The sequence below is a fragment of the Anolis sagrei genome, chromosome 3 (genome assembly GCF_037176765.1).
Source record: "Anolis sagrei isolate rAnoSag1 chromosome 3, rAnoSag1.mat, whole genome shotgun sequence".
NCBI lineage: Eukaryota > Metazoa > Chordata > Lepidosauria > Squamata > Dactyloidae > Anolis > Anolis sagrei.
This window is the reverse complement of record NC_090023.1, coordinates 108,459,494-108,477,873: the sequence shown is the minus strand read 5'-3', so window position 1 is coordinate 108,477,873 and position 18,380 is coordinate 108,459,494. Positions and strand designations below refer to the sequence as shown.

Genomic DNA, 18,380 nt, shown 5'->3' with positions numbered 1-18,380 from the left:
AATATACATTTTTCTTACTTAAACTATAAATATTGCAAAATTATGGGGGGGGGGGTCTCGAAGTTGACACCCCACCCAAGTTATGCTCAGGTTTTTGGCAAATTTTGACACACCAAGCTCAAAAGGTTGCCCATCACTGCCCTAGGGCTTGCTTCTTTTATCTTTCAAAATCTCTACCTTTCTTCATAGTACAATTCCTCTTGTATGATAGCAATCAAGCCACATTTCCTGGTTCTGAGGTTTTCCTACTCTCTTCCTCAACTGGAACCCCAGAGCATCCTTGCATTGTTTGGGTTATGGCCTGTATGGCTGAGGTCCAGGCTATCTATACATCAGAAGGTCAACACACCAGTTTCCACCAACTGGGCCTTCTTCTCAGTGGCTGTTCTCAAGCTTTGGAGCACCCTCCCCAGGAAGGGTAAAATGGCTCCCTCCTTGCCATTTTTCCATCAGCAAGCAAAAACTGTTCTGCTTTCCGGCAGGCTTTCAAGAAGTGCTAGAAGGGCTTTTAACAATGTACTGTTTTATTGGCTTACCTAGTGGATTTTTGTCTGGACAATACTCATTTACTAATAGATTAAAGCTAACTTTTAGATTATTTAGACAGTAATTTCAGACAATAATTAAAATTTGTAAGGAGTTAAAAGAAATAATCCAAATAAAAATAATTAAGATGAGCTTTTAATGAATTGAGAGCTGGAGCAGAAGACAAGAGGAACATGGAATAATACCAAAAATATAAGAAGATATGACTGTTGGGTATAAAATTAAATGGCAATATTGCTTCTCTTTGTGTTATAGAGGTGTATGGAATTTGTAATATTTTTAAGTAATGTGTGCAAGGAGAGTAGTGATGAAGACTCAGATGTAATCACTGTAATTTTGTATAATGTTTCTCCCTCCGTCCCCTCAATCCTCTTCTTCCTCGGTGACATACTAGGTATTTAATCTAATAGTCTATTAACAATTACTCTGCTACCTCCACCCTCCCTCTTTTTCCTTTTTTACATGACTCTTCTATCTATCTATCTATCCATCTATCTATCTATCTAGCTAGCTATCTATCTATACACACACACACAGAGAGAGAGAGAGAGAGAGAGAGAGAGCACCCACATTGCTAAAAACATCTCATTTTTTGAGACATTTATATGGAGAAAAAGTATATCTTAGAATCAAGGAAATGCAGCATTATATATGTAAAAACAACAGCAATGATTTTGGAAAGAGATTTGCTTTCTGGTGAAGTAGCTCTTGTGCCATTCTAGGTAGTAATCCAATTGCACTGTGAACTACATCCTCTGTCTAGATAATCCCTGCCTATATCCCTTTCTGTGGGTCTCTAAGAAGAACTTAATATGCTGCATGGTGTTTATCACCTTTGGCTCAAAATACCAGTCAATATTAGGCCCAACAAGCTTTTGCTTTTTTTAAACCACTTGGCTTTATCTCATTTTGAGCATGCACATTTCAAAGCACATATTTCATGTATCTTACTCCAAACATAGATAACAGGGCCTCTTCCTAGAAATAGGGTGCGAGTTACAGGGAAGCTGATTAAGAGTTTTGTAAGTGCTCTGGACTGCTAAAAAGACAAATAAATAGATCCTAGAGCAGTTTGAGAATCAACTCTCCCTAGAAGCCAAGATGTCTACACACAAGACTGTTGTACTTTGCCATATTATAAGAAGACATGATTCCCCAGAAAAGAGTATAATATTTGGTAAGGTGAACTTCAGTAGAAAAAGAAGAAAAACACTTTCCACAGGGATAGATTCAACCAAGGAGGGTACATCTACACTGAATTTATAATCCATTTTAAAACATCTGCCCAGGTGTGCTGTAGCACAAATTAAGGACCATAAAGCACTTTAAGCAACATCAGGGAAAAATCCAAGTTAAGTCCCTTAATGCACTTCAGAGAGCCACAAATATTTTTATTTATTTATTTATTTATTTAAAAGTTTTCTATACCGATCTTCTCACCTACAAGATCCGGTTCACAACATGTGTTCATATACAAAAATACAAACCACACAATGCATCATCAGTACACAATTAAAAACATATTACAATTACAATCTAAACCACATCACATGGTGAAATTGGCTCCACAGAATGCAAAGCACTTTATAGACACCTGCATGTGCTGGAGTGCTTTGGTTACTTCCACTGTTAAATGCCACTTTCCATTTTTAAAATTCCTTATGCCGCTCAAGCATAGCTCACATGGAAATGGAAGCTGTGGATATTGTGGATTCTGGAACAGGTTTGGGGCCACCTGTTCCAGACATGTCAATCTAATCTTCCACATACATAAACTGTTTTTCCCAAACTGGTTCCAAATCGGCCGAAGTCGTCAGTGTAGATTAGCCCAAAGCTACAAACCCGTGTTTGAAAGACCATAGCAAGGGTGTCTTTGAGGTATTTCTTTCATGCCGCCACTGTAAGTTAAAGTTGATTTAGCAGCACTTAATCACAGCAACCCTGCCAAACAGAGCATGTTCAAAGGGGATTTTGTTTGTAAGTATACCTCATCAAAAGACTTTCCATATTCCTGATTCACAGCATTAATTCAAATGTTTTATCTTGAGAATTGGGTAACTCCTTTCCACCCTTGACCTCCATCCCAATGCAAGAGGAGAGAAGGAAACGAATAGAGTATTTTTGGAAAAGGTACACTAGCTAAATGGAGAGCCAGTTTGGTTTGAGCGCTGGACTATGCCTCTGGAGACCAGGGCTCAAATCCCAACTTGGCCATGGAAATCCATTGGGTGACCTTGGGAAACACACTCAGCCTCAGATAAAAGGTTACTTCTGAATTACTTTAGTTAGGGTCACTATGTGTTAGAAATGACTTGCAGGCATACAACAACAACAGGCTTTCGAGTTTAGCTACATTTTTGAACTTTCTATTCCTGAACCCTCTATATAGGGCTAAAGTTTTGGTAGTTGTAGAATCTTTGGAAGGTGCAGATTCATTTTTGTCACTTGAACTATAATTAAACTCCATAGCCCTCTATTACCTTAGCTGGTAGGCTCAGCTGTGGCCCATCGAGGCAAGGGATCACCTAGTTTGGGTAGGTTTGGAGTTTAGATTATTGCAACAGTCTGTATGTGGGACTGCTGCTCAGTATAGTATGCAGCACTCAGATTGATGATGAGATCAGAAGGTCTGTCCATAGAGAACTTTTTCTGGTCCAGGATCCTGGCTGCCAATGTGTTTCTGGGTCACTTCAAAGTGTTGGCTTTAAACTATGAAGGCTTAAACTGCTCAGAGCCTTGACACTTGACAAAAGGCCTTTCCTGTCATGACCTTGACCAAGGGCTGAGAAATAAAAGCAGAGGCACTCCTGTAACAGAGGTTTTGGAGTTCAGACTATGGAATAACCTCTCCAATGAGGCCTAGCTGCTCTTTAAATTATCATTTTATCCCCAACAGATTGAGACATTCCTGGTTTTTTTTAGACGTCTCTCAAAAAGGCCCCAGAGCACCAATTTTAAACAGGGAGTTGGGAGTCTCTGCATTGTTCCATGGGTAAAAAATACTACTTTTTTTTTTACAAAAAAGGACAAATAGTCTTTTCAAAAACTTTAAAGCATATGTTCTTTTTGTTGCAATTTTCCAGTAAGAGAAAGGATATCAGAACTTTTACAGACCTACATTTAAACATACAGACTCTATGTAACTAAACTAAATCCACAAACAACCTATAGTTACATTGGCTAACAAATAATCAAAAGGGGAATTATATTTTTACTCAGCATTCACATTACCCATACACATTCACTCATACTCATGCATCCAAATATTACCATACCCTTTCTCCCTCCTTGGAGAAACACCTGCTCGGCCAGACCCTGCTTTCCCTGCAAATCTGTCAACACACAGTTTCAAAACTTCCAAAATGTCAAAATGCCTAAACTTTTCCGAAACACACTCTTTTCAACTTGAGACGGAGACAAAACTATTGGAGTTTTGTCAATGAATCACTCTTGATTATTTCATTGTAGGGTAATTTGCAGTTTTATACAATTACTTTTGAAGTGGAGTTATTTTTAAAGAAATGCTTTAAGGGCATCTAGGAACATGCTTGGAGATATATTGAGCTAAACATTTTCGACACCCTTTTTACTCATGCTATTAAGTGTTAAAATAATTAAAATAGAAGAGAAATACAATGAATTAACAACTTGTGCAAGTCGCAATGCTAAAGGTAACATGTTTTTAAAAGCATTAATTGCAACAGGTTGTATTATGAATTAGTTTTTTAAAAGGAGCTTTCACATCTCACTTTTTGTAGTGCCTGCAGTCTAACACAGTTGATTTACACTAGGACAAAAATAATCACCGTATTATGTTGCAGTGTTTATAACATGGCCCTGGATCAATATATGATGCAAGTGTTGAGTGGTTCTATATCCCAGTGACACAGTGTCATATCAACAGAGTACTGGACCTGGAGTCTGCACCGCCCACGTGAGGTCATGCCATATTAATGAAGACGTGGGCTCTTCTGTATTGTCAGTTATAAAGACCATTACATTATCTTGGCAGATTGCAGTAAATTATCTTTGCAGATTGCTTATATTGCATTTAGGAGCTTTCAGCAGCGTACCAAGGAGCTGAAATAATATAAGGCAGTATGATACATGAAGTCCCTACAGGGATGTTCTGCTTGGCTGTTGCACTGAGAAGCTTCACATAACTCTACTTTTGCCATCTCAGCAACCTGGTTTCCATAGATCAAACCACTCTGACAAAATGTCCATCCAGGTCTGTCTCCCTAAATGAAACATGACAGATTATACTCCTGAAAGTAAATACAGGATTCCAGGACAAAAAATCTGGATCAGGAGGCAACATGCCAAGAACAAAGGCTCTTTAAATAGATAACCTGGCAGAGATGACTTTGAAAAGGACGCAATGCCCTAGAAAAAGAATCCCAGGCAGCTCACTTCAGATCTCCAGGCAAATATGGAATTGCTGCAAAACTATACAGTGGGCACAGCCTTTTCTATATATTCATAATGGCCACAATGACAAGAAACACCTTTTTTCTTTGTGGAAGGGTAAAAACTTTTAGTAAAATGATGCCATAACCTTTTGGAAAATATGACTCTCCATAATCATTTGGGAAATGGGATTCATAACCTTTTTGGAAAACCACTAGTCAAGGAAAGGCATGGCCTTGTTAGAAGTCGCAATCTTTTGAAAAGTGATGTTCACCAGCATTCATGCAAGGCAACTAGGTCTCTCAGCTTTTAACCTAGGTATGCCTTTGAACCGGGGTGGTCCATGCCTTGGTCACCTCTAGATTGGATTACTGTAATGCGCTCTACGTGGGGCTGCCCTTGAAAATGGCTCAGAAATTCCAACTGGTTCAACGGGCGGCGGCCAGGATGTTAACTGGCGCTCCTTACAGAGAGAGGTCAACCCTCCTGTTTAAGGAGCTCCATTGGCTGCCGTTTACCAACCGAGCCCAATTCAAGGTGCAGGTGCTTACCTACAAAGCCCTAAACGGTTTGGGACCTGCCTACCTGCGTGACCGCATCTCCATTTACGAACCCACGCGCTCACTTCGTTCATCCAGAGAGGCCCTGCTCGCGATCCCACCTGCATTGCAGGTGCGTTTGGTGGGGACGAGGGACAGGGCCTTCTCTGTGGTTGCCCCCCGACTTTGGAACACCCTCCCCAAAGACATTAGACTAGCACCCACGTTGGCAGTCTTTAGGAAGAACTTGAAGATTTGGTTATTCCGATGTGCCTTTCCAGAATAGGATAACCTCCAGCACTATGTCCCAGAAGCACTTTATTAGAGTAACACTCTCTGCACATTGCACTTGCCCAAAATTCCAACATACCACCTCACACACCCAGCACTTTTTAACCTGTACCCATCATTGGCCCGGCCCTGATTTTATTGCATAATAGTGTAATGTTTTGTTGTGTTATTGCTTATGTTTTTTAATTTGCTTGCATCATATTGTTATTGTTTGTTGTTGTTATGTTGAGGCATTGGCCTTTGTAAGCCGCATCGAGTCCTTCGGGAGATGCTAGCGGGGTACAAATAAAGTTTAATAATAATAATAATAATAATAATAATAACTGCCAGGGACAAAGACATGTTAATGCACAAAACCACATATATTCAGCAGAGTTTCAGTGTTCCTTTAGTTGCCCAAAAAACATCTACTCTCCCTTAAAATATATTTTCCTTTAAATCATGCTGCCAGGAGACAAAATAAACAGTCTTCCTTAAAAGTAACAGAGTTGGTTTACTCACAAATCTTTGTGTATACCGCATACAGACACTTTGCTTCTGAATCCAGTTACAATAGGATTTCAAGTAGTTTCTTTGTATAGGTAACATAGGGTATCTACCTTAGAAACAATAGTCCATAGTCCAATGGAGTCTTTAAACATACATCTTACTTTTGTGTGTGTGTGTCAGGAGCGACTTGTGAAATTGCAAGTTGCTTCTGGTGTGAGAGAATTGGCCATCTGCAAGGACGTTGCCCAGGGAACACCCGGATGTTTGATGTTTTACCATCCTTGTGGGAGGCTTCTCTCATGTCCCTGCATGGGGAGCTGGAGCTGATAGAGGGAGCTCATCCACACTCTCCCCAGATTCAAACCTACGACTTGTCAGTCTTCAGCCCTGCCGGCATAAGGGTTTAACCTATTGTGCCACTAGGAGCTTCTTACTGAAGTCTAAACTGTATAACTGTATTCACTGCTTCTGATGCAAACAGAGGGCTTCTGTTCTCTCTAAAAGACTAATGACTTCTATCTCCACTGAAGCCTAAAGCAAACACAAATCTAAAATGGAGTCTTAGTCCTGAACATGTCCAGACCTGATTACATGGTTTGCAGCCCCTCCCTCTCACAACAACGAGCTTAGGTAAAATTGCAAACCAACGCACAGATACAATACAGTAAGCAATTATACACATAGCAAACAACTAGTGGAGGCTTGAGAAGGTTGCTGTTTCCAACGAAACAGTGGTAAACCTGACAGCGGGCGCTGCCGGTAGCCCAGCCTTCACATTGGTATGAACTGCAGCAGGGAGTTCCGCAGTTCCTGGGCCGAACTTTGAGGCCAGCAGATGGAATGTGCCTCAGCCGCCAGCTCCAAGACCAGGAATGCCTGCTAACCTCAGCTAACTTTCCCTCTCCCTTACTTTGTATCATTCCCCTAATAAAACACTTGAGACTTGAAACTTTTTGTCTTTCCGCATGCTACTTTTGTATCCCTTCCTGGCTCAGCACTCCATGAACGTTTCCATAAACTCCTTTCTGGGCTCCGGAGAGCCGTGAGCCCGCGGGGGGCGCCTCCAGGTGCCCCCCGGACCCCGAATCTGCGTTCGACCAAAACGCGGATAAAGAAACCGCCATTCCGGACCCCGCTATCCACTAAACATTTAACATGGCGGATCGCCGCCGTTCCAATTTTGCCTTGTTCTATGATTAATTCTAAGTCTATCTGCCATCTCAGTTTCTCTGTTTTGGGCTGCTCCTCCCGGGAAAAAATTAGTTTTGTTTTTAGAACTTCTGTTTTGCGGAGAAACAGCTGATTGTCAAACTGGGACTCCCCGCTTCTCCGCGGCAGCCCTCGCTCCACGTGGATCCAAGCCGCCTGGGACCTGCAGCAGCCGACTGTGGCGGCCCCGGGGAGGGGGCCAGATGGGTCCCAGGTCTTGGCTGAGAGATGCAGTTCTCCAAAGGACATTGGCCCACCTTCCACCACTTGCAGATTCTTTTACGGACCTTTCTGCCCTCTCTGATTGACTTGGTGCCCCAGCATCACGGACTTCCTCCACGAACTCAAAAGCCAAGCCGCTTGGGGGAGAGTGGCCCCCGCCTGTGTGTGCATGCCCTTACTGGAAAGGATCATATCTCAAGAACTCTGCTGATAGCCTCTATCAATTGCTGTGGTTTTCTAATAAACTTTATTGGGATGGGACGGGGATCTTTCATATGAAATCTATGAGTTATAAGATATATAAATGAAATATATATGATATGTAATGAAATGAAATGAGATGTACCCTCACCCCCTTTCCTTGCCTTTCCCCTCTTGAACTTTACCCTATAAAAGAGTATGTGACCTGGGGATTACAGTTAAGGAAATCCAATTTCCTTGGAAGAAACTCCATCCATATTGACATTGCATGGACAAATACTGGCAAATCTATGGCTTTGTTTTCAGAGTCAGACGAACAAAAGCCAGAGATTTGTCAGCCGAAAAGCCCGGAAAAACAGACTGATTAAATCAATCATGGTGTTTGTGTATGCTCCCTTGTGTCAAAGGATCTCCTTTGCCTACAGGGTTGAGATCCAGACACCACCCATAGCCACCCTTTTTGCCTATACACATCTTTTATCAGGACCCAGGAAATCCCTTGTTCTCCCCATCCGCCTCCCTGCCGTGAAGAGACAAAGGGTGTTCAATCAGCTGGCGGACGCCTCCCAGGCATTCCGCCCCTCTGCGCTGTCAGACTAGAGCCCGCCTCCTGGTCGCTGATTGGACAATCTCCGGAGGCGCTCCGAGGGCTCTGATTGGCCCTCTGGAGGCGACAGCGGCCGGCGATTGGAGGGAGGGTGGGACCAGCGGCCAAGCCTCCTCCCAGCTGTTCCGGAGCCGGCCAATCAGGACAGAGGGAACTGACAGGAGGCGGGCGGGAGATTCAAACCAGGATTTCTTTGTTTTGCCTGTATAAATATGCCTGAAATTCACTGTACCGCATGCTTACTTGAGGATTCATCCCTGTAACGCATCCTTTTCAGCTGAATCGCTAAAATAAACGCCTCGGTCGCAGACTTCCTCTTCAGCCTCTGGTGAGATTGATTTTCAACGTTTTTGCGTCTTTTTGAATTGGCATCCGCTGGCCGCTCACCAAGGTCAGGACCCCATTCGCGGTCCTTAGGGACTCCCCTCGCTGGGAGAACCCCCCAAAAGAGCTCGATATCAAACCCATCATCTTTATAGACTCAGCTTTGCGGGTACATAAAAAAATTGAATAATAACATATGTGCATAGTAAGTATGTGCTAGAATTAGGCATTGCAATCAGTTGAGAAAAACATAGACGATGAGTTGTATCAAGAACTTTTAGTACTTCACCAGGGATGAGTGCATGACTGTGGAACAAACAAAGATTTTAACTCTGGTTATGTTAGTCGTTATTGTAATGACGTATTGTTGTTTCAAGGTAGGACCCTCTGAAATAGCAATTGAACCCCAAACCTTGCCTCCTAGAAACTGGAAGCACAGTGTTGTGTTTTCCAGCTTAATTTTCAATTTAAAAAATCAATGTAGGTGTTGGAGGAACCAGGTAGTATTGGAAGAGCTCCTGAGCTGCTGAACTTGCATCCCCTCTTTAAAAGGAGAATAGTGATTTCCATTGAGAAAGAGCAGCATTATAATGACAACCTACCTTTCTCATTGAAGGGTGTGTGCCAAGCTAGGAGATAGTTATCTGGCTTCAGTTGTGAGCAGCCTTCAATTGTAGAGGGGTCAGATCGTCTCCCAGGAAGTTTCTCAATTATATCAACATAGCGTTTTACAAGTTCCCGATACAGGTCTTCTAAGCACCAGTAATCTGTTCAGGTGAAGCAAAATGCCATATGGTCAGGCAAAGAAGCAAAGGCAAATAATAAAATGAAGAAAATGAAGCTTATTATTCCCTAAGCATTGATTGCTTAGAGTGAATCTCAGAACCTCTTAACAGGCCCGAACCCATTTCAGATGGAGAGTACTCAGAAATAAATACTGCTATGTTAATGCCCCTTATATAGTATAGATACTATGGCTCCATCTATGTTGCCATATAATGCAGTTTGAATCTGCATTATATGATCAGTGTAGACTCATACAATGCAATTCAATGCCTTAAGCCCCTTCTACACTGCCATATAATCCAGATTATCAAAGCAGAACACCCACATTCTTTGCTTTGAACTGGATTATATGAGTCTACACTGCCATATAATCCAGTTCAAAGCAGATAATCTGGATTTTATATTGCACTCTAGAAGGGGCCTTATATGCCACGTGACTACAAATAGTGACTTAAACTGTTTTCCACAAAGTCAGCTAGGCCAGATCTAGATGCCTAATTCTGAGCAGACCTTCCTCACAATTCCCACAATGCCAAGTCAATTCCAGATGCTGTCAAATTTTACAAGTTCAATTAAATCCTTATCACAAAATTTGTGTTTATGTTTTATTCATTTTGCTTAAAGTTCTAATTTATAGAATCATTAAGAATGCATGAAACTACAGGTGAATCAACACTGAAGAACTGATGGAGTTTGAGACAACCTTAACTAACATGGCTCAATGCTATGGAATCAAGGGAGATGTAGTTTGGTGACATGCCAGCACTATTTGGCATAGAAGACTAAATATGTTATAAAGTTATCTGCTGTTGAGCCACCTCAAATTAAAGTGGTGTCAAGCTATATCAATTCTATAGTATAGCTAATCCTGGGATCTCATAATTGACCGGAATAACAAACAGGGATTTGAGGACATTTAAACTTTAAATGTTGGATTTGAAATTGACTGTGATCCTCTGTATGTTTTTTGATTGCAACTCTTAAAAAGAGTCAGTATCTCTGACAGATTGCCTGTTCCCATATGAGTCTGCGCTGTCATCAGTGGAGTCCCTGGAGGTGTCCTAGCATCTTGTGACGTGAAGTTGGTAGCTTGAGAAAGTTTTCCCTGAAGTAGTGTCTGGCTATGAAATTCCCTCCCAAAAATCTGGAGGCCATGGTTCTCCACTCATCAGATAATTCATACATTTGCAACATTTCCCGATGCTAGCTCCCCTTTCCCAGATGTTGGACTACAGTGCCCATAATCACTGCCCATTAGTTATGCAGGCTGGAAATGATGGGAGTCAGTCCAACCATAGCAGCATACCCATGGTTAAGAAAGGTTGCATTATAATCCCCAGAGACTAGCAACTTCTTTGCCAAATCATGGGATACATAAAGGGCTTTATCATACGATGCAAGTAGATCATAATTACATCAGGATAATTGCACCTTTGGTTGGGTCTTATCAGATGATGTCATATTCCTCCTGTTGTTTTCCTATAGGAGACCATTTGGAAAGCATTTCTTTTTATTAACACACAAACAAATATCCAGTAATAACTTCCTTTTCTGGTTCTGTTGTGATACGATTTCTTGGGGCACGGTGGCGCAACGGGTTAAACCGTTGAACTATTGAATCTGCTGACCTAAAGATTGGCAGTTTGAAGCCGCAGGTCGGAGTGAGCTCCCGCTGTTAGTACTAGCTCTTGCCAACCTAGCAGTTTGAAGGCATGCAAATGTGAGTAGATCATTAGGTACTGCTTTGGTGGGAAGGTAATAAAGGCACCCATGCAGTCATGCCAGCAACACAACCATGAGGTGTCTATGGACAAGAGGCTCCTTGGCTTGGAAATGGCTTGGAAATGGAGCAAGACCACCTCCCCATGGACAGAGTTGAGCGCCACCTCCAGAAAGCCAGAGGTGAAAGGGGAAGCCTTTACCTTTGTTCTGTGTATTTGTATGTCATTGTTATTCCACTGTATTAAAGGCATTGAACTTTTGCCTATGGATGTAAATGCAGTAATCCACTCTGAGTCCCTTCAAAGAGCGGAATATAAATAAATAAATAAATAAATATTATTATTATTGTGCAAAATACAATTGCACCTTTATATCCAGAGGTTTCAATTAAAGTTTTCGCAAATAAACCTTAATGTTGTCTAATGGCTTCACTCATCCTTATTTAATCACATTGATTTACTCATGAGTTGTATTAGTTCTTGATGATACTTGGATAAAGTATTCAGATTATGAAGCACAATTGAAATGGAAAGGATATCACAAAAAAGAAAAACAGGTCCATAGACATCAGTGGGTGTTTCACACGGCACAGTTATAATTCAATGATTCCACTTTAACATCCAATGATCCAACCCACAGAATCCGGAATTTGCAGTTTGGGGAGGGGAATTTAGAATTCTATTAGAGCTCTAGTGCATCACTTGATTCCAAACCCAGGATTTCATAGGAAGTAGCAATGGCAGTTAAAGTAGAATCATAGCTCTAGAAGTATATGGTGAAAAGGATCCAGAGCTCATGCCATTTCCAGCTTTCATATTTGCTATACATGTCTACCTAAATATTAAAACACAGCCAAAAAACATTAATTGCACTGAGAGTTCTCAGTCATCTGTCCAATATAAAAAATTGCCCACAAATTCTGAGAGATGTGCTTACAAGGTGTGATGTCGGCTTAAATCTTCGCTACAAAGTTGTGTCTTGCAAAGGAACTCGTAATAGTATCCCCCCCCAAAAAAAAAGCATTCACAAAAAATGCCAAATATATTAAATATTTAAAATGTAATATATTCTGTTAGCATTTAATGCTGATTTTTTTAAAAAACAGCATTATGACTGGAAATCTGTTGGTACACTTCTCCAGCATTTGCAATATTATTCACTATTTCCAAGACCATACATTTGTGAAAAAGGAAAGCACACAAAACCTGCCCACTTCAAGCAGCTTATTTTTTTTCCAAAGCCTTGCTTTTTTGTGACTGTTGCAGCTTCAGCTTTTTCTCCTGCTGCCACTCATATAAGGCACCAACAGATTCCAAACGATGTTATCAAATTGTCACAGTGATTCTTGACAAACACACAGCTCATCTGCCGTCGCCTCATGTTTTTAGAGGCTGCACGGTCTGCGGTTGAGATAATTAGCACTGTTTTTTGGGTACCTACCCCTTCCACTTTAAGAACCTAACAGAAAAACTGAACCAAGAAAACTTTCCCTATCCTTTTATTTTCTCTGCAATTTGCATATGTGTTATAAAAGAAACAGAATGCTCACACTCAAACAGGTACAGAAAAGGGTTTAGAAATAAGCAATTTGACTTGAAAACTAAATAGACAGCCACTCCGTAGTGTTATCAATCTAGACTTCTTTTTTTTTTTTTTTTTTTTTTGGTGTCAGGAGTGACTAGTGTCTTGAGAAACTGCGTTGCTTCTGGTGTGGGAGAATTGGCCATCTGCAAGGACATTGTCCAGGGGATGCCTGTGTGTTTCACAATCCTGTGGGAGGCTTCTGTAATGTTCCTGCATGGGAAGCTGGAGCTGACAGATGGGAGCTTACTCCGCTCCCCGGATTTGAACCACCGACCTTTTGGTCAGCAGTCCTGCCGGCACAAGGGTTTAAACCATTGCACCACCTAGGGTTCTTATCAATCCAGCTTAATCTGACTATAGCGTCCTAATTGCATGGTAAATGTAGCCAAAGTCTCAAGTAGCAAAAAGTTTAGGGAGGTGTCTTCTACCTCTCTAGAAGGGTCCAGATCCTATGGTTTGATTGGGAATTATTCATAGCACACAGTGCCAGTAGGAAATAGCTACAAATCATATCTACTTTTTCTTTTATTACTGATTAAAGTGCATCTGCCCCTCCAACTTTTTAAAGTTATGTATGGTTTCAAAGACAAAAAAAGACTTATTTATTAGGTTGCTTCTGACTTAAGCAACCTAAGGCAACCGTATCACTGGTTTTCTTGGCAAGATTTGTTCAGAGGGAAACTCTCCTTGCCTCCCTCTAAGGCTGAGAGAGTGTGACTTGCCAAGGTCACCCAGTGGGTTTCCATGGCTGAATAGGGAATTTGAACCTTCGGCTCCAGGGTTATAACCCAACGCTCAAACTCACCCTCTTTTTACCATGTTGATTCATCTAGAATAGAAAAATCACATAGATAATAAATAGCAAATGTTTGCAATTTTGACAACAGCTGTGCTCAGTTCTATACAATATAGATGGCTAAATAACTAGGTATTCTACAGATAACGCAGTTCATAAAATAAAATAAAATATTGTTGCACAGAAGCTTGATGAGTCTCAGATAACATTTAAAACTTCTGCAGAAAGTCAGAGGCAAGAAACATGTGATGTGTACTTAATCATAGACTATATTCAGAAGTATGTTAGTCATCCTTTCCCTGGATGGGTTGACTTCTTGCCATTATCTTTAGGGTATTAGTTCCTGCTCAGATCATTGGCTAGCTGGTAGCTACACATGAAATATCAGAGATTCTCTTCAACAGACCTCTGGCAGCTAAATTTAGAGCATCTCAGCCAAGCCAGATAAGAGGGGAATGTAAGTGAAATTTCATTGACTTTGACATTTCTCATTCTGACCGACAAACAGAAAACAAGGAGCAGGTGCAGCAACTGTAACCACAGAAACAAATGCTTTGTGCAGTAGTTTTATCTTACATGCATCATAAATTCTAATATATAAATTGTGTAGCAAAGTACAGCTGCATTAAGAGGAAAATGCCAATTTCAAGTACATTTTTGGTGCAGAACAGAGGTATTCCTATTAGGATGGGCAGCTACTTGTGTACTAAACCTCAAATTATGATATATAAACTTCATGTTGTGATAGATGAAAATGGATTTGGTTTGGCACATCCCCATCTTATTAAAAAACACGTGCCTATTGAGGCATCCAGTCTTAAGAATAAGCACAACTGATCCCTGTAATAAGTGTAAACATTTTGTACAAGCCATGTAGAGAACTAGTAAGTTTGAAGCCAAATTTAACTCTATTGTAAATTGCACATTTAAATTAAAAACAGCATACTTTGAGTCTTTAGTCACTCTAGTGGGTTTGTGGTCGAGGTGGCAAAGACTCGCAAGTTCATTCTCAGCTGCCCCACGTTTATATGAACATCAATTCATTGCTCAATGTAGAAAGTGCAGAACCTTTCACAAGCTCATTGCTCAGGTATAACAAATTGCAGCAATTCTCCAGAATCCCTTCTCCCTCCCAACTTCGGTTGAGGCTTTCCTACCTGTGATGAGAGCTTCTGCTGTAGCCATATGCATAAGAGTATTGTCACTTACTGGCCATTTGTCAGGGGACATGACCAGGTTTTCGAGCCCTCCAATTTCCTTCAGTTCTCCTTGGATCTTTGCACCTAAAGCATTGTTTTCCTGTGTGAAATTTCTATAGCCCAGAGCATCCCCGACCCCTGCAAGCAGCATAGCAGCCTTGAATTTGTCCATGGTGAGATGGCTTTGATGGCTTCTTAGTTCTATTTGGTCTTCAAAAAGAGTCACTTGGGAGTTCCTTTGTTCCTTTGCCTTCAAGCTCAGGTCAAGCGACACGTTATATTAGAGCCATTGTGTCATTGCACAGGGCTCTCCCTATAAGGCCAGGCTTTCCTTTTCAGGCTTTGCAGATGCCACCACTTGTCCGACATCCATTGAAGGAATAAAAGTTGTTAGTCCATCCAGGAATTTTCCAACTTGCTTTTAAGTTGCAAGCACACCCAGTGTCTAGCACACTAGTAGATCCAAATAGCAAAAATCAGAAAGACTCAACGATCCAGTAGAAAAGCAGCCAAGAAGTATTTCGCTTATGCAGTTTGAGTAATTCTACACCTAGAAAAACACATGGTGTTATTGGGAGACTTATTTTTATGGCTATGCAAATGGATGAATTTTCTTTGATTTTGGATCACTGCAAATCCAGTTACACTTCAACAAACACTGAGAAACACACATATTAAGCAGTAATTTCATTTATGGACATAAGTCGGAAAAATAAAACAATGTGGTCAACAATATGGAAAAAAAACGTAATAGAAAGCCACTGCTTCTCCGGTTCTTAAATCAATTGACCTAGCCTTGGTATTGGAGGCCCTGGAAAACTCAAAATGTAATAGTGAAGCTATAAGAAACGTGTGAACAGCATTTCTTTGGGCTCTTGCATTAGAATCAGATTTTCTCTGCACAGAGGAGGGGTATTTTGAGGCAACCAGGGATTCCCAAAGGATGCTTAGCTGAGGTTTCTGGTTTCTTTCATGAGTATAAGTCCTTTCTGCCCATGTCCTCATTTGAGTGAGTAAAATAATTAGGATAACTACTTCTTTATTTCCCCTAGATGCAGAAATAGCAGATCTGAGATTTAAATTAGTTGATATAAGCAAATATGTGATACAGCTTCATAAAACTACAAAGAGGCACTTTTGTAAAATTAACTCACATATTAACAAGAGCTGCTAAAAGAAAATAAACACTTTAATATTTTCTTCATAGCACTTGGCATTGATGGGAGTTATTTCTTACTATAACAACACAAACATGGTTTTACAAACCAGAGAAGTGCATGAACCATCAATATTTTAGAATAATCACCTTAAAAATATAAGCTTGTTAACATTTCAGAGCACATCCCACTTTCATTTCCTGTAGCAGTTAGAAAGGCAAAACCTATTGCTGAGAAGTATGGATCTGTCCTGAAGATCCGTGTTGCATTCCCATAGATTCATGGCTGGTCTAGTACAAGTCTCAATTGTTTTATGATGTCCACCGCAAGAATGGGACAACGACTGCAATTGTGACTGCTGCTACATTTTTCTCTGTTTATAATCTTTATGCATTATTTTCTCTCTTTTAACCCTTTGTTTTATTAATTAATTTATTTTTATCTCACTTTTCTCCAATGGGTGGGATTCAAAGTGGCATACAAAAGTAAAAAGCAGCAAAAATTGCATAACAAAAGTTCACGAAAAAAATAATATAACTAAATAAACAGATTACATACTACCTAAACCATATATAACAAATTAATAAATTAACATATTATACTGTAAAAAAATTCTCTGACTCTCAGGGAATTTTGTTGTTGTATTTTACAACAATACATTGGACTGAATTGTGGAGATTAACAAACTATATGAATTTAATTGAACACTTTTAGCCTATCTCACACACAGCACACTGTAGTATCTAAGTAGACATATCTCAGAACAAACAGCTTAATTCACATATGTAAAATGTACTTAGGTATCCAGTTGCCATTTTTTCCTATTTTTGTCAACTTTGGGATCCCTCCGGTGATATATCAAAACAATGTAAAAATGTTTGCGGAGTTTCAGCTATGCATCCGTGTTTTGAATACTACCTTATAAAAGCAAAAACATCCCAGGAAGAAGGTACACTGAGCTGGTCAACTCCAATCATACAGATGTTTTGTTTCAATGTTATTCTCTACATTGTATTATAACATAATGTAACACTTGGACTAAAACAAAATGACCAAAAAAGGTGGCTGGTTAATAGAAATCATTAGAAGTTGAACATTTAAAAACAAATCAGTTACATTATTGAATTTGAAAGGAACTCCCTTGTCGCTCTTTTCGGACTTACCTGCTTTAGTGGGACCTAAAAGTGGTGGCACATACTATCGTATTTCTGGCAAAATGCTCCAAGGGAGCTGACCATGTTGTACTTAGACACTTCATAGATTATCGGCTAACTGCCCGGCCGTCAGATTAAAGAGATCTATTACATGACATACTGGCATCTAGTGGTGGAACTATAGATTGGCTACATGCAGTTTGCACGTTTCCCACTAAACAAGAGGTTTACCCATGCAGTTGATATTCTGAAGGTTTAATTTCACCATGAAATTGGGCACTTTGATGTCAGCTTGCCTGGAATTACATGCTGTTGCCCTACTTTGGAACTCACGGAGGAGTTTTGCATATTTTACCACAAGTGTTATATTAAACCAATACACACAATGGAGACCAATACAAGTTTATTCTTTTGCTCACATTCTCTATTTGATTTCCTTTAGGACGATCAGGGATAGTAGGACTCCTGTAATGTTGACAACTATGCAGAAGAGGAAGTTTTAGAAGGCATGCAAGTGTGAAAAAGGTACCTTTGGCTATGGTCACTCATCCTGCTCAGGATGAACAATTCGGCTTTGAATCAACTTGTTCTCTTTTTTGTGATACAATTGCTGCATCCCATTTTAGATCAACCTGCAACTCCCTGTGTGAATCCTAATCTAACACTGCACCATTAGCTTTCAACTATCCACTTTACAAAGTACGATTCAGCTATGGTTCAATACACATTGACTTAAGTGTAAGGCCCAGTGAATACAATGGCTTTTGCCCCAGAGGAGACCTAAATAAGATTACATTATTAAGCACTTTTGAGAACATTTCATATGGGAGAATTAAACATACACACACTGCAATTTCACTGACATCCGTGGAGGTTCAAATGGTCTTAACATGGGCTAGATCATAATATGCCTACGGTATTTGATTCAATTATTATATTATGATATTGAAATATCAAAGCCTTTTCTTGTTATTTCTGAATGTAAGGTATCAACATTTACACAACAGACTCATTGTGCTGCTACATACCGATCAAGTACAGATGTAACTTATTCAGGTCACTTTTAAAATGAGAAAATCAAGCTTTTAAATAGTGAATCTCATCAACCTCCCTATAAATCTAGAATCTTGGCACCAAGCTGAAG

General features: G+C 40.2%; 1 protein-coding gene across 2 annotated transcripts in view; it reads right to left on the bottom strand.

Moving 5' to 3' along the window:
- ADPRHL1 (ADP-ribosylhydrolase like 1) overlaps positions 1-18,356 on the bottom strand; it is a 43,436-nt gene extending 25,080 nt beyond the window's left edge. For both annotated transcript variants that reach the window (XM_060769650.2, XM_060769651.2), the window contains exons 1-3: positions 17,246-18,356; positions 14,884-15,475; positions 9,441-9,605 (exon numbers count right to left, since the gene is read on the bottom strand). In XM_060769650.2, the coding sequence (XP_060625633.2) occupies positions 9,441-9,605; positions 14,884-15,097 (379 nt within the window). In that variant the 5' untranslated portion in view covers positions 15,098-15,475; positions 17,246-18,356. The remainder of the gene's footprint in view (positions 1-9,440; positions 9,606-14,883; positions 15,476-17,245) is intronic.
- Between the last annotated feature and the right edge of the window lie 24 nt (positions 18,357-18,380).